The sequence below is a fragment of the Triplophysa dalaica genome, chromosome 6 (genome assembly GCF_015846415.1).
Source record: "Triplophysa dalaica isolate WHDGS20190420 chromosome 6, ASM1584641v1, whole genome shotgun sequence".
Lineage (NCBI taxonomy): Eukaryota > Metazoa > Chordata > Actinopteri > Cypriniformes > Nemacheilidae > Triplophysa > Triplophysa dalaica.
This window is the reverse complement of record NC_079547.1, coordinates 21,500,567-21,526,645: the sequence shown is the minus strand read 5'-3', so window position 1 is coordinate 21,526,645 and position 26,079 is coordinate 21,500,567. Positions and strand designations below refer to the sequence as shown.

The 26,079-nt window shown below is 37.4% G+C and overlaps 1 protein-coding gene across 1 annotated transcript in view; it reads left to right on the top strand.

Annotated features, from left to right (window-relative positions):
- Nucleotides 1-26,079, top strand: part of ca16b (carbonic anhydrase XVI b) — a 72,663-nt gene that overhangs the window by 38,184 nt on the left and 8,400 nt on the right. Inside the window, exons 5-15 of the mRNA XM_056751192.1 lie at nt 4,166-4,261; nt 6,443-6,509; nt 6,957-7,114; nt 8,865-9,024; nt 12,402-12,586; nt 15,833-15,941; nt 16,065-16,114; nt 17,681-18,419; nt 20,116-20,254; nt 22,840-22,931; nt 25,265-25,356. Of these exons, the coding sequence (XP_056607170.1) occupies nt 4,166-4,261; nt 6,443-6,509; nt 6,957-7,114; nt 8,865-9,024; nt 12,402-12,586; nt 15,833-15,941; nt 16,065-16,114; nt 17,681-18,419; nt 20,116-20,254; nt 22,840-22,931; nt 25,265-25,356 (1,887 nt within the window). The remainder of the gene's footprint in view (nt 1-4,165; nt 4,262-6,442; nt 6,510-6,956; nt 7,115-8,864; nt 9,025-12,401; nt 12,587-15,832; nt 15,942-16,064; nt 16,115-17,680; nt 18,420-20,115; nt 20,255-22,839; nt 22,932-25,264; nt 25,357-26,079) is intronic.

Sequence of the window (26,079 nt, the reverse complement as noted above, 5' to 3'; positions counted from 1 at the left end):
TTGCAATTATTTGTTGATCCCCGAGTAGTCCATTTCAGCAACTCGACTTAGTCTGAAAATTAGCTGTATCATTCTCCTTTCTCAGGCAGTATTTTTTCAATCAAACTAAGGTTGTTTTTTAAACCGAATCCTAATGCATTCTGTTGCTTTGAGAACAGAGACACGTGTCAGAGCTGGTCGTGAAAATTGACTCGGCTACGATAACAAGTTTCCTTTGATTTACCTGTTCTATTCACTTTACAGGGTGCATTTCAACATTTACTCTATTTCAACCTTCTTTCATTTTAAATGTGTCTCCTGATATTTTTTGAGCGTGAATAGTATTAGCTTGTGGTTGCAAAATATTTGTAGCCTTGAAAATATTTTATATTTGAGTTTGAGAGCACTTTAGAGAGTTGCTTATAACATGCATTTGAAACGCAACACCGGTCAAACATCATCATTATAAATATACTATAAATGCACTTTAATGTCATGAAAATGAGGAGGAACAATGATAGAAAGATGCCCATAGGCATTTCCTGGAACTACGTGTGGTAGGGTACTTCTTCTGCGGTATATACTGTATATACGTATTTGGAGTTTTGCACGAGAGCGCCCTCTGGCTTTCAGATGCAGCAGTATTTAACTGTAAAGTTCGATTTAAACAGTATATTTTCGATTTATCATGCAGCCCAAAACTCAAACATGTTAAATCAAGTGTATGTTGTTTATTAGCATTTATTCCTCAGCGTATGCTTTCATCCCATTTTGATTCATTGACTAAACATGGTCGTGCTGTAATTTACTCCTAGTCAAACTCCGTATTAGTTCTCGGAAGAAGCTAATTGGCTAATGAGCTTTAGTGATAAATGACTAATACATTTCCCTCCCATGAAGACCCAACAACTGAACGCCATTAAAGTCCGCGATTTAAAAGAAGCCTGAAGGAGACTGATTGGTTTTCATTAACAAGACTTTAACTTTGTTCTTTATTAAAGGATTAATTCATTCCTCACTCCTTCTGAAGACGTCTAGACTTAATTACTGTGTTTTGAGGAGGGCTGTTTTTTCTGTTCACTTGCTTTAGCCTGAGGTGCCCTGGGGTCTTCAGTGCCCGCTGCCAGGGACAAGAACTGTAACTGCACTTTATTTAAGTGCATTTCATTTTAACTTTCGAACAATGTTAGAATGCAAGATTTAAAACAAGCTCTATTGAGCCACTATTTTAGTTCCTTATAACAACCGCTTACGTATACAATCTATCAGCAGTTTTTTCTTCCCATCAATACAACATCTACAAAACAACAATTTAAAGGACAGGAAGAAGAGATCATTTGTATTCATCAGTCTGTGGTTGTTAGAAATTAGCTGGCACGGAGGTTAGTGGATCTGTGTTGGTTCCACCTCTCTGGCAGCATTTTCTCATTAGACGAATCGACTTCGGTCCATAAATCCCATTCTACACGAGGAGGCAATTGACGTGCATTCGTACGACCGCAGATAAGTGTTAATTTAGCGATTTAAAACCTCAACGCACTCCAGTCCAGTGGCTGGAGGAGATTCATCCAATTATCCGTCTAACTTCTACAGATGACCTCCTCCTCAAATCTGGTTCAGTATTTTAGATTTAGACATTTTTTTTAAACATACGTTAACATTTTTTGTATTTTTTATTTATTTTTTGCCATTTTGCTGCTGTAATTAGTATTGCTTTGCAGCATCAAGTTTGTCATATAAACATGAATGATACTTTTGGCTATGTGGTTTGAGGAGATTTGTGCTTTTGCTTTTCTAAGTGACTTTGTACTCCTTTGATGATTTTCATATAAGGTCACATCTAGAAGTTAAGATAAGTATGTACTTAAAAGTCAAATAAAATAAGAGATAATAAAAATGAACTTGGATAGTTCCCATAAGAACATTCATGATGATTAGATGTTTCTAAAAAAATTCTCCTTGACATCAATGAGAATTAATGGAGAGCAAATAGAAACTTTGCTTGTGATAGTTCACCAAAAATGAAAATCCTGACATCATTTACTCATTCTCTTGTCATTTCAAACCTGTATGACTTTCTTTCTTCTGCAGCACACAAAAGAAGATATTTTGAAAAAGGTTGTTAACCGTACCTATCAGGCCCGGTTGCTGCCAGGTGCAAATGGGTGGGCTAGCAGATATCCTGGGTGGGCATTTACCACAGACAGTATATAGCCGAAAAAAACATTAAGAGACCATTTTCAAAAGTTTTTTATCTGGTAAGAATGTGTTTTGGTAAAAATTATCATTTCTGTTTATTTCTGAGAAATTATGACAACATTTTTCCCAAATTTCATATAAATTTTTTTTATTTTTTTGCAGAAAAAGAACTGGAGAAAAAACGGGTCAAAACAACAGAAAAGACTATGTGCGTTTTTAAAACAGAAACATCGCAAAAAAACTAAACAAGTTCATATTTAGTTTTGAGCAACACAAAACTAATGTTTGTATATGTTGGTAAAAATATATATTTTATGATATAACCCTGATTTTTTTAATTAGTTTATTATCATGCTCTCAGGCTTTCATGTTGCCGACTGTCACTAAGGTTTACTTTTGTTGGAATTCAACAATCACTGCAATATATGGCTGGTGGATGTAGAGACAATTTAATGATATATGATGTTATAAATATAAAAAAACACGCATTCAATTCAGAAGACTGAGAGATTAAAACAAACATAATTATTGTTTATACTGCCCTGGTCCCCATTCACTTGCATTGGTTTTGTGTCCATACAATAGAAGTAAATGGGGGCCAGTGCTGTTCGGTTACCAACTTTCTTCAAAATATTATTTCTTCTTTTGTGTTCTGTGGAAGAAGGAATGAAAAGAGGCATTTTTGGGTGATCAAACAAGTCTCTTGTGTCTCAGATTTTCCTCCTGAGAAAAGACCCAGGAATCTCACAAACTGAGCTCAGATTTGTCAAGTCTGCAATGAAAACTCATGACTATTATTAAAGATTTCAATAGCAACTCAGACATTTCTCATCAAATATACCCAAATCCAGATTATTTTTAGGTACAATCAATACTTTTACAGCTTGATACTCTGAACGCTTTTTAACAATTGTCTCATTTGTTTCAGTTTTCTTCACTTCTGAGACATCTGAGACTACAGTTAGTTGTACTCCACAGAATTCTCCTGAGGTATAACAGTAAACCTCTGAGCAGTACAAAAGTGTTTCAAAATATTAGAAAGAAATTGCAGGTTTTGATGTCTTGACAAATCAGCACAGTGTGATAGATTGTTGAGATCTCTTTTAAAACTCTAAAGTGAAAAGCCTCCACTTGTGCTCCATTGTTGTTCAGAAAAAAAAACAATTTATGTTAAAGACATTTTTTCTTAGCTGTGGGATGTTTTTGACAAGTATGTCCTTGACAAGTTTTTCACCGATGTAGTGTTAAGATGTTCTAACAGCGGAGAAGCGAATAGATTTCATCGTGTTGGGTTTCTTACACGCATCAATAAATGACCGGGGAAACGTGCTAAACAATTTCCACAGTATAACACGGTGAACGGGAATAAGATCAGCATGCAAATGCTGTCAGAACACGAGAGGCTGCCACGCCAGAGAATAAGCTCAACTGGAACGTGACCGTCATAAAGACACCTACCCTGCGTTTCAACGATCTCTTTCACTGGCCGTTCAGCTTCTGCAAGCTTTCCATTCAACTAACTTTCTTTTTCTCTCGCTCTCTTTGTGCGGCCATCCCTGTCTGTTCTTTAATAGTAGATTTAGCATTTATTTGACACACAGAACTTTATGTGTGTTTCAGAGGCGATATTTAAGGCAACAAAGGCATGTTGTTTATTGCGCGCGCTGAGGGGATTTGGTTCCGAGGTTCACTTTCTTCCTAAAGCTGTCCTCAGAGCTCATATAATCCTTGCTTGTCTCGCACGTCAAAATATGGAACGATGAAAGAAGAGGGATACAACAGATATGTCGTCATTGTGTAAGCGCACACGAATGATGAGAGGAATATCAATCCGTAGAGATTTGACAATGTACTGTACTCTTTCTGATCCCACAATGCATTGTGTTTAACTGGAAATTCAAGGGAGAACATTAGCGTGAGCTGTTTCACCGCCTGTCAAATAAAAATGCTGGTGTTAAACCCTGTTCTTATTTCTTTGTGCTCGTAGATGCAGATTTATTTCTACAATTCTGACGACTTTGACAGTCTGAGCACCGCGATAAAGGAGAGACGCATCATTGCTGCCATGGCTGTCTTCTTTCAGGTGAAGAAATTCTTTGACTTCTTTTATGTTTACCAACCAAAAAGTAATACTTTGTAGATAATAGTACCTGTATATGACTGTTTCTTCTAGGGAACACAAAAGAAGATATTCTGAGAAGCATCTCAATGTTTTTTTTGTCTATACAGTGGAATTCAATGGGGTCCAATGTTGTTTGGTTTCCAACATTCTTTAAAATATCTTCTTTTGTGTTGAAGAAAGTCATACAGGTTTGAATGGAAATAAGGGTTAGTAAATGATAAAATAATTTTACTTTTTTATCCCTTTGAAGGTACCGTTTGTAACAGTTTTGCAGTAAAACACCACTAGGCCAGTGTTATATATTTTTTTCAGTTGAGTACTTAAAATATCTCAAATGTACTACTTAAATAGAAAAATCACTATTTTAAAAAGCATGGCAATGTCACATTTCCGCGTTCCCCTTTGTTACGCCTTTACTGACATCGAAACATGATTTACATGATTTCTTGTTCCCGTCTGATTCCCCATCTGATTGTTGCCATCAGCGATGGCCATCGGTGGAGTTGAAGACAACAGATCCCATTATTCCACGCTCCTTCACAGCGTCATCAAGCTACTCCATTGTTGTTGTTTTGAATGTGTGCCCACCAGCGGATCTTACAAAGAGTGGCTTCACAACGCTTTTTTGTCCAAAGTCATATCTAGTCAAGGTGTGACTTTGTAAAGGCAGTAGGCCTTATAACCTTTACGCAATACGATGGACATAGATACGAAAAAGGGACATGATGTAACCAAGGAGATCTATGATACCTGCTAAAAGCTGTGTTTTAGCGTTTCCATTTGTGTCAGAGACAGTCTAGCAAAGTTTGACCTCTTGAATGTGTCCACTGTATCTTCAATATTCCGCATACATTAAACAAATTCAACCCACAGAAAATAGGTTAGTTACACATCCAAAAGTAATCCCACCACTGGAAAGATACAATCTTTACAGTTTGTGTAATTTGCATGTTTTTTTTTATGAGTTAGTCTGGAAAAGAAGATCTGTGGTCTATTCCTTTATATACAGCCGTTGAAAAAAATGAAGAGACCATTCCAAATTTTAATTTCATCTGCATTTCTAGACGTATTGTGGTTACTACAGTCCAGTGTCTGTTGAATTTAAACAAAATCAAACCTCAGGAGTGACATCAAGTCATCCAACAGCAGTGTGAAAGACTGACAGCATGGCAGTCAAGTTTATCATATAAAAAATATTTGAACTCATACAGTATATATACTCTAAATGTATTTCTGCTGTATTGCTTAGAGAACATTGGCTTAGATTTGCTAAGGAGAAAATGAACTTGTTTTCTTGGCCGTATTTGAGGATCTGAACAAAAACATAGCATCGTTTCTGTTATATTTCCCTTTTTCTACCATATCATTTTCTGCAAATAAATGCAAATAGAAACATTTTTTTAGTTTAAAAAACAGGTTGAAATATTGTTATTAGTTCACAGAATGAAACAAAAAGGCCATTTTTCCATTTTAACAAATACATATAAATAGTAAATTCAGAAAAACTGTGGCTGTATATAGAGCACAAAAACTGTTCAGTATCAGGATCCATGAAAATATTATAAGCTTTTTGTTTCGCGACACCTCAGTTCGTTTTAGCCCACTTCACACCCTCATATACAATTTTTACAATGTGAAGTGACAGACCTATTCTTCACGGCCAAAGTGGAACGCAGGTGTGTCCTATGTTTATCCGCCTTCAGATGGTAAAAAAATAACCCCCGTTGGTGGACTTAAACATTTCCTCCCACGTATGACAGCGTTATGGCTTACCGCTATTAGCGAGTAGACGAATGGTGTCGGAGAGTTTGACATGTCCGTTCCTCGGGGTTTGGTATTGTTAATCGATGCGGAGCTGGTGCGTCGGAGGTCCCGTGGGCTCTTTCATTACCACTTCGTTCAGCTAAATGAATCTCCAGAGAACACAAATGTGTATATTTCATATCTGACCTGAATGAGATTTCCATCAGGCCAGATAAAAGGAGCTTATGTCAGCACGCTCTAGTTTTTAATGTTGCGTAAGCGGGAAACTTATGTTTGATAATAGCGGTTATCAAAGTGTGGCCCTTTTTTTCCTTCTTCACGAACCTGGAGAAATGGGATAATTGCTCATTTCATGCTGTGTTTGTCTGAATTTTCTAGGTGGGGAAGAAGAACAATATCGCAGCTGAGCCCATCATCGCAGGGCTCAAACGGGTAGTCCATCATGGTAAGTTTAATCGTATTTACAACTTAAAAGAATACAAGTTCTTTACTAGGTTCTTTAGATCAGCCATTTTGTTTACTTTCTCAGTAAAATGAAGTCCTTTTGGGTTCTTTCTAAAGACCTGTGATTTGTCTGTGATTCAGCGCCAAAAATAATCTCCTCAAAAAATCGCCCCAAATGAAGCCCAAACTAAACCAAGCAGTGGAATTGAAGTGTAGAGAACCACTGAAGTGAAACAGACTATATATGTTCAATTCCTGTTCTTTAATAATGTGCTTGTTAATTCAAATAAGTGGAGCAGAACTAACACGTTTTTTTTAATGTGTGTTAACTTTCTATTCTATCTAATTTGTAATATAGGCGTACTGAAAACAAACATGTTTAGCCTCATTGTACCCCTTTAGGTGACATCACTGGGTTTTTAAAAGTGTTCCTTCGCCTCTTTTACAGAGAAGGAAACCAATATCGGTTCGTTTGTATTGAAGGATTTATTGCCGTCGTCTTTGGGAAGCTATTACCGTTACACTGGCTCGCTCACAACGCCGCCCTGCAGTAAAGTAGTGGAGTGGATCCTCTTCAGTCGGCCGGTTTACCTGTCCTTCCACCAGGTTAGTACACACACACATGCTCATGCGTACGTTCACATTACATTTATATGATGATGTATAAATATCACCTCCAGCTGTGGGCACTATGCTTGAAATTGGCTCATGGTTATTGCACTTTGTCAGATTCATACTGTCTGCACGCATGTATACTATCACACTAGTGAATCATCTGTAGTGTGCAAATGTTCTGTGAAATGGCACAGTGCAGAAGATTGACTCATAACCATCTATATATTGCAAAATTATATTATATTATTGCATAACATGTTCATATTTAACACTAGAATTATAAAAAAACATATTGTGTGAGTTATGATATTGCTGTTGTCAGTGTTGGGTAAGTTACTCTGAAAAAGTAATTAATTACTAGTTACTAATTTCATATTCAATAGTGTAATTAGATTACTGGACAAATTACTCTCTCCAAAAAGTATTTAAGTACTTATTACTAATTACATTCTATATCCTATACCAACCTTGATTAGTTCAGTGATTCAAGGTTAGACACGAAACGACTCTTAATTCATTAAAATAAATAACATGAAGCTACATAATATACTCTATACTCAGTTATATTAACTGACTACAGTATTACAAATGTGAGAAAGTTACATTAATAGGTGAATTTTAAAGTTAGACTAAAGTTAGAATTTTTATGTAAATTCCACTCTTGTATACATTACACAGTTTTTAGTTAGAAATTGTGGGATTATAACAACTAGTCCTATTAAACAAATCAATTACATCCTGAATCACTGTAATTAAATTACAGATAAAATCAGAGTAATCCCTTACTTTACTTTTTTAACGATAAAAGTAATTAAATTACAGTAACTTATTACTTAGTAACTAGTTACACCCAACTCTGGCTGGTGTGAGTCACATTTCTGTTCCAATGTGTCTATCTGTATTATTATTATTATTTTCTCACTCATACTCCTGCTTTGTGTTTCTCTGTCTGTCTGTCTCTTTCACTCTTTCTGTCTGTCTGTCTCTTTCACTCTTTCTTTCTGTTTCACTCTTTCTTTTTCACTCCTGGTACATTTTTCTCGTTTTGTTTGTCTGTCTGTCTGTCTCACTCTTTTTCCCTCTTCCTGTCTGTTTCTCTGCACTTCTCCCTCTTTCTGTTTGTTTCTCTGTACGTCTCACTTTTCTCACTCTTCTTGTCCAATTCTCTGTACGTCTCACTCTTTTTCACTTTTGCTGTCTGTTACTCTGTATGTCTCCCTCTTCCTATCTGTTTCTCTATCTGTCTCACTCTTTCTCACTGTCTTCTCTGTCTGTCTCTCTCTTTCTCCCTCTCTAATCTGTCTGTCCCGCTCTGTCTCACTCATCCTGTCTGTTTCTCCATCTGTCTTTCTTTTTCTCCCTCTTCCTGACTGTTTCTCTGTCGATATGTCTCTCTCTTTCTCACTCTTGCTGTCTGTTTTTCCATCTGTGTCTGTTTCTTTGTCTGTTTCGCTCTTATTTGCTGTCTGTTTCTCCGTCTCTCTCTGTCTGTCTCTTTCACTCTGCTGTCTCTCACTTTCTCGCCCTTCTCGTCTGTCTCACATTTTAACAATCTTCCTGTCTGTTTCTAAGTCGGCCTCTATCTTTTCTTTCACTCTGCTGTCTCTCACTTTCTCGCCCTTCCTGTCTGTCTCACATTTAACAATCTTCCTGTCTGATTCGCTGTCTGTCTCAGTCTTTCTAACAGTCTGTGTCTTTAACTCACTCTTTGTCTGTGTTCTCCATGTCTCCGCTGGTGAAGTTGGAGGCGTTCTACTCGATCTTCACCACAGAGCAGCAGGATCATGTGAAGTCTGTGGATTATCTGAGGAATAACCATCGGCCCATTCAAGATCTGGACAGCCGGCAGATCTTTAAATCAGAGAACATGGCCAGTGCTGCAGACACAGAAACCTCCAGAGGTTAGACATGTTGAAAACTAACTGTATCAAAACCGCAGAATTATTTAACATTAAAATATATTTATTAAAAAATTCCCTTGGTCTTCTGATACAGAATTTGAATGTGCTATAAAAATACTGTACTGTGATTTTTTTAATGTACTTCTCTCTCAAAAAGGTATTGAACCTATTTTTCAAGACTTGTAGTTTCATCATAAGGACGTATACATAACATATATATTTACACATTCACGAAACATTTTGTAGCACATTAACAGCATTAAAGGCTTGAGAACAACTCACCTGAGACTGACATTAACACAAGTTGTTCACTAGTTCATAGCTTTCCGAAGAAAGCGAACATTTGTTTAACCCTTTGATTTTTTTCTACCAGTGAGGGTCTTTATGAATGTAATATTGGTACATTTACCACTGGGACTGTGGTAATTTCTCTTAGGTAAAATTACAGTTCAGTTTTTCTTCCTATATGTCTTGTTTGTAGCTTTTCTCATTCATCTTGTGCATAAAGTGCAAAGCTAGTAGTTCGGTATATCCATTGCTCCTGAGACAGAAGTGAATAAACAGGATTTATTAATGCAGTGACTGCGCTCTCTGAGCTGAGCTCCGTAACTGGGGGAATGTGTACGCTGTGTGTTAATGATAGCGTTGTTTTCCTCTCCTACTGAGGGAATTGATTGCTATTGGTTGTGATGAAGTCGGGAGTGATGCAACACAGCCGAAAGGCGGAATAATCATCATTAATATTTCCTCTAAAAATAAACTAGCAGAAATGAACAAAAGCAATTCTACCGTTTTCAAAGCAACTAAAATGAGTTTTGAAAAACCTTTTGCAATAATACTTCACCAGGCAGTTTATTTATTCGGTTTCTGTTTTTATTGTCTCTGTGAAATTGTTTCTTCTGTCCTTATATGGCACTTTCTATTAATCGGTTACACTTTAGTGCACCTTTATTTCTTTCAAAACCATTAGAGGCCAATATATGGTAGTTTTTAAGGATTGAACATGTTAAATGAACTGTTATCTAACACAAAATACTTATCAAGAGTAGCTAGTTTGGTATGCTGTCTTGCATTAGAGGTCTTGAACCCCTAGACCGTATCCAACAAATACAATTTTACCAATCTGTTCAATAAATATTTGCATAGAGAAAACTGTTTTTCTTGTCTATCTAGCACCATATCTGTAAGAAACTTGACGTACTTATTTTTATGTTGGTGGAATTCAAGTTAAATCAAAATTTTAAAATCGCATCAGAAACCTCAACATTTTTGATTTACTATTCATTTCCAAAACTGTCAAAACAAACATTTTGTCTCAAGCATACTACTGAAATTGAACGCACATTTAAGTCATAGAATTTTGGCATTTGCAACTCTGTTAGCCGTTCGGTTGTATTTGTTATTTATTTATTTAGTTGTATTTATTAATTAATGTTGCTCAAGAAATAACACAAACCCGGCTCTGAGTGGTACTTATTTCCAAACAATCTCATAATATTATTTTTGTTTCAGGGACCTTTTTGTGACACTCATATCTATCAAGCCACATGGCGCTGTGGCGGTTTACCCAGCGCTCGCAACATAACTTGTTGTCTACATAACCCAAAGGTCCATCGCGAGAATGGAATCAATTTGGATCATCAGTGTCTGTGTTATCTCTGCCGGACAGTAATGGCGTCAGTCATTAGCATGCTGATGATTGAACTAATGAAAATAATGGTCTCTCGCTGAGTCACTCGTGCTAACAGAGCTCTTGAGGGCGACTTTCACAGCAGATGCCCTTTTGTCTAATCACCCCCTCGTCCTCGTTTCACTCCACGATCTGACTCTCTCGCACAGATATGTTTATCACAGGCTTGTTGACAGGTTGCTCATGCTAATACACGCATTAAGAGCAGAGGCTTTCAGCATAATGACCTTATCAAGCAGCACTTATACGCGGTCCGCCCAGCTTGATGAAACACGTTCCACCAAACGATTTGTGCGATAAGTGACGTCAATCGTGCAATTGCATCTGTTCGTCTTTTTGAAGGGTTCGAAGACATCATTGAGAACAACATTTTCAGTATTAAGGGGGGTTAGAAAGATATGACTTCTGTGCAAAAACGTGAAGTCTGAGCTGTGGTGCTGACGTTGGAGCTTTGACCACTGACTTGGTGCTCACACAGGCACTCTAATTTCATGTTTGGCTTGCTGTACAGTGCACATTTACAAAAATGTGTATTAAAAATGCGAAAATGTATATCTTTTACTTCTATACCGCCATTTCGGAACATTCAATTTCAGGTTACTGTACATACTATTTCTTACATGGGTTTTGGTAAGAAAACTGACATTTTCTACAGAATCGTTAATTATTAATATTGTTTGTAACTTTTGTTACGATTCAAATTATAAATCAAAATATTGGGAATCATGTGAATCAGAGGTACAGATTTTTGTACTCGCTTAATAGCTGATTTTGTTTATTGTTCCGTAATAGCACACGTTCATCTTTGAGACGTCTATTTCACATCTGCACATTATATTTTTTTGAGTGTTTACTCATCTGCAATACGTCTCTGAGACGTTTCCTGTAAGATGTCATATTGACTTTATAAATCTCCTTTTTAAGATTTTCATATCTTTAGCAGACTGTGCTATCTGGGTAACTAAAAATGGTTATTCTGCAACCCAGACAACACATGATAAACTGTTAAGTACAACCAAAATTAATTGTGTCTGCTGATAAAAGCATCCGCAAACTGTATAAAATCTAAATGAATGCTAAACTATAATTTTAATGTCACACAAAACGGCAGCAATAATGAGTTCATCATAAATACGCATTTGAAAACAATAGCATTGAAACACCATTGTTTGTTACACATGATATCCCTCTCAGTGTTTGCTCTGATGGTTTAGTTCAAGAGTCAGGTCAAGTCCACCTGTTAAGCGAGCACCATCAGTTTGATGCCTCTCCGAGCTCAAAGCGCACATCACGTCCTCGGTATTACACACGCACACATCATACTTCCAACTGGGTCCAGAGCAATACACACGGCTGCAAACGTGTATGCCTGCGCTCGCTGGGAGGATGTTTGAAAGCCTGAAGGCAGATTGAGATGAGCTCATGTATTATTTTCCACTTTGAAGCAGTTTCTAGTGAGAACGCTTTGGTGAGTCAGACAGCAATAAAAGATTTAGCTTCACCTCCGGGCCTGAGACAGGGACCTCGTGCGTCAGAGATCTGGCTCTTCTCCCATCGCCGTAGAGGCCCAATTCGGCCTGTTAATCTCACATCACGCATCCCTTATCAAATGAGCGCATCTTTACCATCTTATCTAAAATGCAAAATGTATTATTAATTATTGTTTGTTTTCCCTCGTTTCATCCAGTCTGCAGCAGCATCCCTGACAACATAACCGTCCATCCGCTGAACCGAACGGCTCTTGTGTTGACCTGGGACAGACCGTCAACTGTCTACCACCCGCCTATACTGGGATTCCTGGTCTCCTACAGCTGGGTGAAGGATGATATTTCTTTGGAGAAAACTTTCACGCAGAGCAGCGAACACACCACGGTGAGCTTCCCGGCGACTAAACAGGCCGATCGCTTTACAAGAGCACATTTCAAGCATCGAGCACCAGTAACCGCTGTTAGTTTTAGCTTTCATTTTATCCCTTGAGATTGAAAAAAGGTAAACTGGTTAAATTAATCTGTAACTGGGATGAGGTCATACATATTTGATAAATGGTCTTGTCATCGTCTCACCCCTCGCTTTCTCTGATTGGTCCAGATTGATGTGCAAAAGAAGGAACTATTAGTTTAAAATTGCATACGTGACAGCCAGAAGTCATGTCCAAATTATTGGTCTGGAAACAACAGTGACAATGAATTTAAAACATATTTGACTTTGTGTCATTCAAAAAAGTTAACTCTTTCACCGCCATTGACGAGTTATCTCGTCATTTAAAAAAACGGTTCCCCGCAAAAGACGAGTTATTACGGCAATCAGTGTTTGTACTTATCAGGTGGCCCTATTACACACCTTTGGGAAAAAGTACAGAATCCCAGAACCTAGAATGTATATGTTTTAGCGGTTTTTAATGATTATTCAGAGTGTAATCTGGGCGGAATCTTTGACAAAAAACGTTAATTATCTCAGCTGTTTAATCAAAGTGATGCATTTTTGAAGAAACCTACCCACATCTACGGAGTGATAAAAAACGAACAAAGGAAGATAGAAGAATACGGTTTCTTTTGTTTAAAAGCTGAGACTCTGTTCTTTCATTTGACATATTGTTCGTCCATATATTCTTTACAGAAAATTTACTGAATTTACCTACGCTGGCGTAGGCTGGCGGGGAATGAGTTAATAATTATTATGATATAAAGTATCATTCTATAATAAAATATTGCAAATACAGTTTAATAGCCAGCAAGAAGTGTCCCTGCCTATATTTAAAAAATAATGCTGTCAGAACTCGCCTGCAATGAAAGACAAAAGCGTCCCTCTTGGACGATCTTTTGGTACCCTCCGTTTTCTCACAAGTCTGATGGATCGATGGCTTTCATCGGACTTGATGGATTTAGACAGCATTTGCTCTTTTTTTCTCGCCGCTCTAATGAATGACTTATGCCCATTCCTGTCAGTCACCTTATCGGGGCAGCTTTATACACTCCGTATCCATGACAACAAGAGAGTGTCCAACGAACTTGTCCTGATGAGTCCTGTCAGTCTTTTTTAAGCTCGGTCAAATTAGATTTGGATTCAGTTGAGAGATATAACTGCCACAGTTAAAGTCCAATTACTTTCTTTCAGTCTGCATACCGTCATCACTCTCTCATCTTTTCGGCACTACATTTACATTTTTATTTCAATTTCGAGCTAAGTCACAGGTTGTGCTAGAGACTCAGGACCAGCTTTGGGTATATGAAATTTAAATGAGACCGTCTATCTGTTTCTGGCACATTGAGGATTGCAGAATGATGAAACGGGTTATTTCATACAAATAATAATGACAGATGTCAAATTTGCTTTGACGTGTCAGGTTTGGAAAATCAGATTTACATCTGTTCCTTGTTGTGTAAGGAGGTTTTTGGGTGTTTGCTGTTACCTAAGAAGAACTTTTATTGTGTGAGATTTGCGAGCAATATCTTATTTCTGTCATTTAAAAGCGCAGTTTTTGATTTACAGCGGCCACTAGCGTTGTATATAGATTTGCAACGAAACGCTCAGTCCAAACACCACATAGTACACAAAGATATCGTCCTCATGTTGACACAGGGAAGAGATCATGCGAGCATTAAAAAGACTGTAGAAATGCGATGTCTTAATTATTACATAAAATAGAAGGTCTGTGGATTTTTAGGTATAAAAAGAAAGATAAAAGTCAGGCAGGAGCTAGGACCTGCGTTAATATCTTTCCAGCAGAGTTTTTCCAGCAGAGACGCAGTAGGACCCGCGGTACTAAGGCTTTTAGCAGAGATACTCATAGATGTCTATGGAGATACTTTCCAGCAGAGAATCGTTGGAGAGAAAGATGGTCTTAAAATCACCCCTGAGGAGGTTGCTTTGATTCGAATAAGTATGTACGGAACATTAGTTTTTCTGTTTGTTAGAACCGAGATATGTTGTTGTTCTAGTATTAGCTGTGTGACAGAACAATTTTGAGCGTCATTGTTTATCTGGAACCGCTTTAATATTGTACTCATCCAGATACTGGAGAGAGAGAGAGCGTTTTACTCTCTTACTCAATGATGAAAAACTTACATTTAATCCACGGCTTACATGCGTTACGAACTGTAGAGTGCGATCCATTTCCCCGTTTTAAATATAAACAGCTTATCGTAAGGTATTAGAAACATAACGGTTCATTATATAAGGTCTTGATACACCTTTGAAGAAATAATATTGTTGCATTTCTGTCAATAGATCCTCCTAAAAACCCTGTAATGTTCCTTAAATGACCTTGTCAGAGTTTGACTTGCAGTCCATGTCAATTAGCTTTGATGCCAACTTTTCCCCAGTTTATAAGTCACACTTTTTTATGAATAAAAACTGTGAATTTCTTTTCCTGCAGAACTAACTTAACATATTGAGGACACCATTTGTTTGCAGGGGCATATGCCATTTCTTATAAAATTGTCTCTAAAATTATCATTTATATCCTGTAAGCCATCTGCCACCAACTACCAATACTAAGTAGTGAATCATACTTTTGCTGGGCTCTGATGTAGAAAGGCTGCTGGCTATTTAAAAAAAGAAGAACATGACCTTCTAGATGCACCAACGCATACTGTACATCAACACACACAAAAATTTGGAGTACCCAAGTATTAAAAAACTGTCAAAAGTCCAGTAAAACTTTACAGAACACTCACACACACACAAATACTGCAAAATTTACAATATACTGCTTGAATAATTTGTGATGGTATAAAAATGCAGTAATCAACTTAAAAGCTTTAAAGTTTTGTATGATAAAATGTATAACATGACCAAAATACATTGCACCTTTTTTCAAATAAAAAATAAAAATTTGTAATTTAGTTTAAAATCATATCAAATAAAAAGTTAAATTATATAAATGTATGTCTTCATTTATTACGTTATTGAACACACAGACAATAATGGAAATTGTCTATTTGATATCATTGCATCATTGTAGATTGTATGGCACATTTTTGCAATGGCAGTAGATCAGTACTGAATCAGTCCCAAAATATTGATACATCCACAGCATTCATGTGCATATGCCAGCATTGTGTCCGACGCATGTATCTGTTATTGAAATGTGTGATGCGTTTTGTATGTCTCCTACAGAGGGCAGTTATCCCACTGGTGTCTCCAGATGTCCTGTATCTGTTCAGAGTTCAAGCCGTATGTCACAGAGAAAAGCGCAGTGACTTTAGCCAAACACTTTTATTCAAAGGTTTGTCCAATAACCTGGATTTTGTGTGTCCCCTGCTGTAAAATCTAGAAATGTCTTTTAATGTAATTTAGATCTATTGAACTGCTGCTTAATATTGATACATATTATGTTTTTTTATTCAAGCAAACACCACTAGGATCTTTGAGGGGACGAGGATTGTAAAAGCTGGAATGGTGAGTGACACTGGACTAGCTAAACTATGAACCTTGTAACGGCAAGTTCATGGACGCACTAATACGTGTTATATGGGCGATAATATATCGTTTGCGATAAAACGTTACCAGTAGAAATTCCACACACGATAGGAATACGTCTTCCCGCGAAATATACGATAAATTCTTGTTGATGACGTATTTCTATGTGAGACCCATTCACAGCTCATATTAGAAGTGATAACGGGTATACCGACGAGTTTAGGTTGTCACTGTAGATGCATCCGAGTTAATATTTAGTTTCACTTTCGCTTTATTTAATTAGTTTGGAAAGTATTCGTTAATAGTCATAATAACTTACTCCACAACATTTAGTTTGGCTACAAGTATTTATTTAAATATTCGTTAGATGTTATGTGCGCGTGCGCAAATTGTTTAATAGGATTTCATATACAGAATGAATGGATCGTCCCGTCCGTGCGCAGCTCACGCCCATATGTGACCCTGGATCACAAAACCAGTCTTAAGTAGCAGGGGAACGTTTTTAGTAAAAGACAAAAATCCATTGTATGGGTCAAAATTCTATGCCAAAAATCATTAGGATATAGAGTAAAGATAATGTTCCATGAAGATATTTAGCAAATTTCCTACCTTAAATATATAAAAAGTTTTGGCCTGTAGCCAATGGCCTGCCACAGTGCCCCTGATTAACAACTTTAAAGGCAATTTTCTCAATATTTGATTTTTTACACTCTCAGATTCCTGAGGTTTAAACGGGTATCTGAGCTAGAAATTGTCCTATTCAAACAACTCATACATCAACAGAAATCTTATTTATTCAGCTTTCAAAGTATGTACAAACCTCAATTTAACAAAGAGACCCATAACACCGGTTTTGTTGTCCAGGGTCATGTGCTTTCATAGCGACACAGCATTCACAGCACTGTTGCCTTTTTACAGTACGAAATGCGTATTTGTATTACGTTATTTTAAAGACGTTTATGAGCGTATAAAAAAACAGATTATTTAAATAGATTTTTTTTATCCGCATTTTTCTGTTCTTTTTCTGTCATAAACCGATTCAGTATATGTTGCTGTGAGAAGAGATGGTTCACACAGTTCAAGAGAGAGTGATTGACAGTGTGAAGCGATCGTTTGCACCCAACAATTGGCTATGTACAGTTTAGGTATGACATGATGTGTTTTTTGAGCTTTAGTTAATTTACATTTTCTTTATTAGAACCTTTTAAAGTCGAATGTCACTTTTATGTTTACAAAAATACTGTAGGTAAATTTAAGGAGCTGTTTGATTTGGGGTAAGTTTAACTTTTTGAATATTATTTGTTTTTCTGAGGGTCTAGACTACATTCAGCTACTATCACTTGACTTAAAACAGCGGTGGATGGTGTTATAGATATATCGCCATTTTTATCGTTATCGCAACAAATACCAGGATTTATCGTGATGGAGTTTTAGGGCCATATCGCCCATCCCTAAAAATATTTGAATCTTGAATCCACTGCAAGGTGCTTTGGATAAAAGCAGTTATACCAAATGTACATCTAAATGTATTCTGTCCTGTTCTAGCCCACAGTTTCCCCTGCATCCTCCGCCGACATGGCCCCTATAAGTTCAGGCTCGTCCACCTGGACCTCCGCCGGGCTCCCCTTTTCTTTCGTTTCCATGGCAACAGGAATGGGGCCTCCATCCAGCGGTGGGCAGGCCACCGTAGCTTCTGTGGTGACCAGCACTCTATTAGCAGGACTGGGCTTCAGTGGCAGCATCATTTCCTCACTCCCGGGATCCCTTTGGCCCACCCACTCCACAAACTCAGGCCCCACGCCCACCCAACACCCGCCCACTACCTCCTCCGAGCCGGTCCCGCCCGATAACAGCATCCGCCCTTCTGAAGACACGACAGAGGCGAACAATCATGAAGAAGAAGAGAATGAAAAAGAAGAGGACAAGGACGAGGAAGAGGAGAAAGAGGAACAAGGCGAAGAGAAGAAAAAAAAGGAAAAAGACGTAAAGGGTGAAAAGCAGGAGACTATATTATCTCAAAAAACAACAACTCCTGTGCCGACGTCAAAATACAGGGGGAGGGGTCGAGAGAGGGCTGATTTTAACAATGAGAACTCCACATTGGCCCCTGAAACAGAAGAGAAGGTATCTGCGGCCACAGAGAGACCCTCAGGGGAGGATTCATCCAAACCGACATGGCTTGAAGACAACGACACGGCAGACATGCAACTTCCTGCTGGATCGACCGAGACCACTAAACTAACCAATGTGGAAAAAGCTCACTGGCCGTACTACATTCAGACCGGTAGGTGAGCTACAATTGACCTCCGCAGTCTAATGGGGTCGCTGTCTTAAACCTCAAGCAAACAAAAGAGCTAATTTCCTGTGAGGGAAAATGAGTAATAGCAGCAAGACAGGGACAGAGATACTTTAGAATAGAAAAAGATGAAGTGACACAAGGCATTTTAAAATATATGTAAAATAAAATATGCACTGTCAAAAGGTTAGACACATTTATATCGTAAAGTGTCGAGTGATGAAATAAGATAAATGGAATGTTATGCAAGTTCTAGGACTTCAGGCAACTTTATGTGGTACATCGAGGAGGAACAGTTCACCCAATAATGAAAACTCTGTCTTCATTTACTCAACCTCACGTGGTTTCAAATCTGTATGAATTTCTTTGTTCAAATAGGAAAGATATTTGGAAAAATGCTTGTAAACAAATGGTTCTTGGCCACCATTGACTACCATAATAGGAAAAATGTATTTGTTCTGTTTAACACAAAAGAAGATATTTTGAAGAATGTTACATACTTAATTTACTAATCTATAATTTGATTAAAGTCAAATGATATCAAACTCACATTACTCTGCAAAATTGTACCAGCAGCTCAGATAAATAATTATTGTACCAACAGCTCATAGAAATAATTATTGTAAGTTTACTTAAAAAGTAAGGTTTGTAAAAAACGTTAGACCCAGGTACATTTATAGTTCTGTACATAACTAAACAACATAAGCGTTTAGATCAAATTTTTTTTTTGTATAACATATAAATCAAAAGTGTGTCTACACTTCTATATGTAGCAATAAAATAGCCAGAAGCAAAATGTCTCGTACGAATACTACAAAATCAATAACGTTTAAGTGTGGATAAAGTTTAAGTTCAATATATAAAATTTAAAGGGATAGTTGAAAATTCGATCTTGAGATCTAGTTGTTTCAAACCTGTATTAATTTATTTTTTAGAACACAGAGAAAGTTAATTGGAAGGATTTTGGAAACTTGTATTTTTGGTTCATCATTGACTATAGTAGGAAACCTTTAAATGGTAGTCAAAGGTTCCCCAGATTGTTTTGCTTTCCTAAATTGCTTTTTTGTGTGTTAAATAGATCAAAAAATATGGTATATTTATATATGGACTTATTATGGTAGTCAACGATTCTCCAGAAATGTCAGTTGCTAAAATTCATACAAATATATTTATTTTGTGTTTGACAGAACAAAGAAATTTAAACAGGTTTGAAACAGTTTAAGGTTGAGTAAATGATGACAGAATTTTCATTTTTGGGTGAACTGTTCCTTTAATTTAAGTTGTTTGGAGAATGTGGGAAACCAAATTGACTAGTGCCCCAGAACTGTTTGGTTACAAAATAACTTTTTTTGTGTGTTCAAGTTTAAAACCACATGAGGCTGAGCAATTGATGACTTTTTTATATTTGGGTGAACTGTCCCTTTAGGTGTTGATAATAATAATAATAATGAATTGTCCAAAAAGAACATAAGATACTGCATTACTTTTATTTTTTATATATAAACAGTGCACTGCAAATGCAGAAAAATGTGAATGAGAATACATGTACTATTGGTAGTGATAACACCGTTTTGACCCAATTGGGACCCTCTATACAATAAGAGTTTATGTTGTGTGATTTCCTGGATTTCCTATAATCCAATAATTTGTTACCTTACTCTTCTCTCCAATGCCCATCCTACAGAGAGGAACAGCATATCCACTGTCACCCGAGACCCTGTGTCCCTATCCAGCAGAATGGAGTGGATCATCCCTCTGATGGTGGTCTCGGCCCTGACTCTCATATGTCTGATCATGATGTTGGCTGTCCTGGTCTACTGGAGGTAAGGCACTGTTGAAAAAAACACAGTTTACAAAACCAGCACAAGTATTCATGCGACAAACATGTCGACAGTCACGCTTTCTATTGGACAAAGGCCCCCTATAGACTTCCATTGTCATTTGGTATAGCTGTATTTTCAACCACCGAGATCATCATTGCCATAGCTACCCACCACAAGGCAACAAAAATAGAAGCCAACCCACCAACAAAATGTCTTGTTGTGTTTGCTGCGAGTTTGTAAATGGTATAAAGGCCCTCTGACCCCTGTATTCACACCTCATCTAGCTCTTTCCACACATCTAATATCTCTCTCTCTCACTGGCCTTTATCATCCTCGCTCGGCTCTCTGGAGAACACAAGCCCATCTGCCCACCCGCTCACAGACCTGTCTCAACCCTGCGGTAACCGATCAAAATCTTCCTGGCAAATACCACCGTCCTCCTGTTCTGTCTTGTGTTTGTTTGTGAGCTAAGAGGTTGCGTGCCCCCCGGGAACCGTGAGTTTCGAGCGGAGGGACCCAGCTGCGCTCCAATCTGTGAAACTGTCTGGTCGAAGCATATCATTAAAATTTGAACGCAAAGCGTTGAACAGTACATTGCATTTTAAAAGATAATCATAACTTTATTTTTGTTTATTGATAGCAAAAGAGTGGTTCAGTTACATTATGCATTTGCAGATTTTTTTCCTAAATTACTTAGTGCTTTTATGAGTGCATTACATATAAAATCTGAAAGTTTTAATTTTCTTGGAATTTGAGCTTGTACGAGTGTTTACTGCAAAGCATGCTATTATTTGCTGAAGTGGAGTTATGATGTTGCCAAGGCGATAGGCTAATGAGAGGTTTATGAAGGCAGGGTTCCATCTGGATCGCTCAGAGCCTGTTCAAACTCACAGATGCCCATTACAGAGCAAAGATGCAGCACTCGTATCCACGTTTCTGCATGTGCGCATCGCTTAGCAGTTAAAACCATTTCAGACTCACGCAGATAGAAGCACAGATGGGGAACGATAAGAGGTTATTTTTATCTTATCTTGCTTTGCTTGAGGACCGGACGGCAGGGTGCAGAACTTCATCGAAAGACCCTTAAACGCCATTAGTCTTGTGTCTCCAAACACATGCCAGAAGATCCCCAATCGTAAAAAGGTCAATCAAGCAGGGTGCCACCCCCACCCCATTTCCCCAGCATCCCCCGCCCTCAGTTAATGTCTCATTGGGGCTCAACCTGCATTTCCCTCTTTGTATCTCACCTCCCAAGAATGAATAGCATCTGCTCATTGCTTTGCATTAAGTACAGGTAGGGGTTTGCTTTAACAATATTTACATAAATGTGAGTGTTTATTAGGGTTAGAGGAGGGCAATATTTTGTCTTTGAATACTTTTGTATATGGAAAAAATAAATTTAAGCAATGTAGTGCGGAGAGGCTACAGATTGAAGGGACATTTGAAGTACAGTAGTTGGGTTGGTTGTTCATCAATATTTTATGGAACCCAGAAAGAGAACCGTAAATGTGTTCATATTGGCTAATGCATTAAACAGCAATCTTTAAGTGCACATTTGTTTGTGCATTTTAAAGTATTTGATTTAGCGATAATAAAGTGTAACAGTCACATTATTTTTGCATTGGTTGCATTAAACAGCTGTGTTCAGTTGGTAGTGACAGACCATTGTATTGCAACAACATGCTTAGTTTTGTGTTATATTAAAATGTAAAATAATTACTTTATAATTAAATTCAGTTATGCAAAAAATATTAAATAAATGTAGTTGTAATGAAATATGAGATAGATGTTTTGTACATGCCTTCACAGTTAAACAGAAAAATCTATTTTAATTGATTAAAAAGAAACTAACTAAGAATTTTTTTAATACGTTTTAGTGAATATTCTGAAAACTTGGCATAATACGTACAATATTATAAATATTATGTAATATCTACATAAATTATTAAGACTGCTCAATGATGTTATATTAATTTAAGTGTCAAATTTCAAATACATTGGTTATGGGGATGGTCATCTCTGTTTGTAGTCTATAAAAATAATTTTCCTCTTGTGTGTTTTCCTTGTAAAGCTTCTTTGAAACCATGCGACACTGCGCTATATCAATAAACCTGAATTGAAATAGTGTTATATTATAGATACATGTCAATTTTAATAATAAAAATCCTCCCCCACTTGAACTCACCCTAAAATGATACAAAATCCATTGTCGATTCAGACACTTTGCCACATGCTTTAATACTTGTACTCTAAGAGATGACTTAAGTCAGATTGAATTGAACAGAAAACAGAGCAAAGTCCCGCTCTACAGCCTTATACAAACAGGAGCAGACTGCTTGACTTTCAAAGTGGTTTGTAAATTGGACTGGCGGTGTTCTGAGAATACACAGTAGCAACATTTTAGCATCCAGGAGGCTTCCACAGAAATAGACAGGAGCTCCCTAAAAGCATCCTGTTTACCTGAAGCGTGCGTCGTGTACCAACCAAAAGGCTGTCGGTGCAATTTTGAGCTTTTCCATAGTCTCTGTATCCACTTTTCTTGATTTCTGGAGCATTCTACTAACCTAAATCCTTTTTGTTTACAGGAGATTTTTCCAGTCTGCACATTTCTACATCGAAGACAGGAGCTCCCCGAGAGTGCTTCGCAATGATAGTATACCCATCCTTTCTCCGGCAGGTCAGTCAAAACTGCCCATCACCGTGATGCAAGGCTTTTGTCGATGGTTGTCAGGGCACTACTTTGCGGTTTCTAAGGTGTTTTGAGTGGTTTTACTCTGTTGGTAATCGTTTGGATGTTCTGGGCGGTTACTTGCTGACCAAAGTTCAAAGGTCTGGCACGGTTACATGTGTTTTTAGGGACTCGAACCCTTGACCTTACCATTGATACACTATAAATTGCTAAACTAGCAAGCTAATTTAAATTCAACGTGGGTATGTTCCCCGTCTCAACTTAAATTCCTTTTTTGGGGGTGTCGAGTGGATACATTCGTAACATTTTTAGAGTGTCATTGTGTTTTTTTGTGTTATTGTTCCTCAGTCGGACTGATTGCTCGATTTAGGCAGTGCATGATTTTGTATAGCCTAATTGCTCAGTTTTTGTCAGCATTGTCCGCTTTCTTTCGTTTCCTTCTCTCTCTCTATGCATATGCCTCTCCCACTCATTCTTCCGCGGGCCAGCTCTTGACTGACAGGTCTATATAGCTGTACGCCCAAGAAAGTAAAACCAGCCGTTAATGTTTACGAGAACCCAATCCGAGCTGATAGTTTAATGTCCCCGCCATAATGGAGAACTCATCAACAATCCCTGTTAAACTGGGAAAGTAGTCTTCGCGTGCATGTCCCGGGTTTAATAAGACTAAATCTTTGCGGTTAATGATGTAGACGTTTAACACAGAGCGGGGGTTGGATTGATGTGTTTGATCATCCATCGCCATGTCAAAGTGCTAAATGCCCCAGAGGATTCTGGTCTTTTTCAAATGTGGTCCCAGCTGTGTGGTTCTCTGGGCAGTAATGAACCATTTCTTTATATGGCCATTTTGCGTGACCATAAACCATCACTGCAGCTTTTTTAGCGATATATAACTGATTAGCTTTAGATGACACAGATGTGCCCCAATATCATCCATCACTCAGAAGGTCAGAGCACAAAAATGAAGTCATGTGGATTGTGGTGCAGGCTGTATTGCCTCTAGAACAGATGGAATACAACAGAAAGTTTTATTTTCTGGGCTTCTTAACTGAATGTTCTCACATGTCAATTCAGAAAATACAAGATGAATCATTGGAAGAATGTATGAATGAAGAAACATACTATATCGTCGCTGTCCTTCCAAAATCTCTACATTCTAAAATACTTTTTATTGGTTAGACACTTGCAAAACCCAATGACAAACATAAACGTTGACTGAGAATAATAATGATATATGGCAAAACCAATCACGAAATAGGGAGATACAAGGGCCAGATTTCTCCTCATTTCTTCTGTTATTTTGTATTTCGGTTATTTATTGCTTTTCTGTTCCTTTTATAATGTTTTTGTTGCACACAAATATTGCATCCAGTATTTGTGCCTATTCATGAGATTAAATTAAAAGGGATATTTTCTTTTTCGTTGCATTTTATATTCCCTAATGCGTTACTTTACCAAAAAATTGCTGCTCATTTACTCATCCACAGTCCCCCAGTACATCCAAGATGTGGGTGCCATTGTTTTTTCAAGAAGTTATTTATGAAAGTATTTGGTTGAATTAATGACCATTATATCAAGAAAAGTCAAAAACGCTTATACACCCAATCCCTGCCCTGTGTGACGTTAAATTAGCTAATTAGCTATTAAGTTCACGATGTGAACCCTTCCTGCAGTTAGCCTACTTTTAAGGGTACAAGACCTATCGCGTGTAAACCTATTGTCTGTGGCTGTGGATTTACATTTATTTGTTCGTTTGGCAGACGCTTATATGATATATTGTGCAGCCCTAATAAAAAAAAATATGTATATAATTAAAGTGATAGGTCAAACAAAAATACAAATTATGTCATCTTTTACTCACCCTTTTGTCATTTCAAACCTATATGACTTTCTTGGTTTCGCAGAACACAAAACTGGACCCCATTCGCTTACAATGGTTTTGTGTGCATACTATAAAAATGAATGAGGTCCAGTGCTGTTCGGTTACCAACCTTCTTCAAAATATCTTCTTTTGTGTTATGCAGTAGAAAGAAAGTCATGCGGGTTTGAAATGACCAGAGGTTGAGTAAATGAAGACAGAATTTTTTGGGTGAACTGTCACTTTAATTATATTTATATTTATAAAATAACAATTGGTAATAATGTTAATAATTGTTATTATTAACAGTATTAATAACTATTTGTATACACTAAATTTAAAGGTATTATAATTTTATATAATTTCTTAAGTATGCTTTTTATCCTATTTGCACTATATGTATTAAACCGCTTGGATTTAATAAACAGATTAAGGACTCAGGTGTGTGGTTTATGCATTTCAGATGACGTGGAGGCCCTTCCAGTCAGGCAGTTCCTCAAACACATCATGGAGCTGCATGCCAACAGCCAACATGGCTTTTCTCAGGAGTTTGATGTGAGTATGGTCTTTGTAGTAGGAGTGTGTGTGCTCCCTGTACATATTCCGGTGTTCCCAGTAGCACAGAGGCACAGATGGCTATGGGAAAAGGACTAATTAAAGAGGAGAGCCTCATTAAAATGACTCCTCTAGATGGAGGAATCTGTACAGGAATGCAGGATAGCTTGAGCCCGGTTCATGCCCATAGCAAACATTTACATGATCAGAATCCAATATGGCCACGTTCACAGGCAGAGTGAAGGAAATTAAGGAAGACTCGCATTAAACGATGACAATTACCAGCATCATGTATACATTAGGACGATGCTAACAGTGGGTACAAATTTATTGGTGCTTTGAAAAAAAAGCTTGACAGATTAATGTCTGCTTCATTACGGCACACTGGGAGCTCATTATTGTGCTTCGGTTTGAAATGCATTAGAAATTGCATTGATGTGACGATAATGAAATGATTTGGACAACTGGAGCTATTTCTGTACATTCTAATCACAGTGTTTAATTACTGGAATAATTAACTTATTATTTTCTTAATGAGTCCTTAAAATTTACCAATAATATGATCAACTGGTGTTCAAATGGAACAAAACAGAGTTCTGACAGAGCTATTGCTTGCTTACTGCTTATTGTCAGGACGAAACAATTATGTCTGCAAAATTCTCTAGGAATAGTTTATCAAAAAAAACATAAAACTTCTCTAATGATTTACTTACCATTATGTCA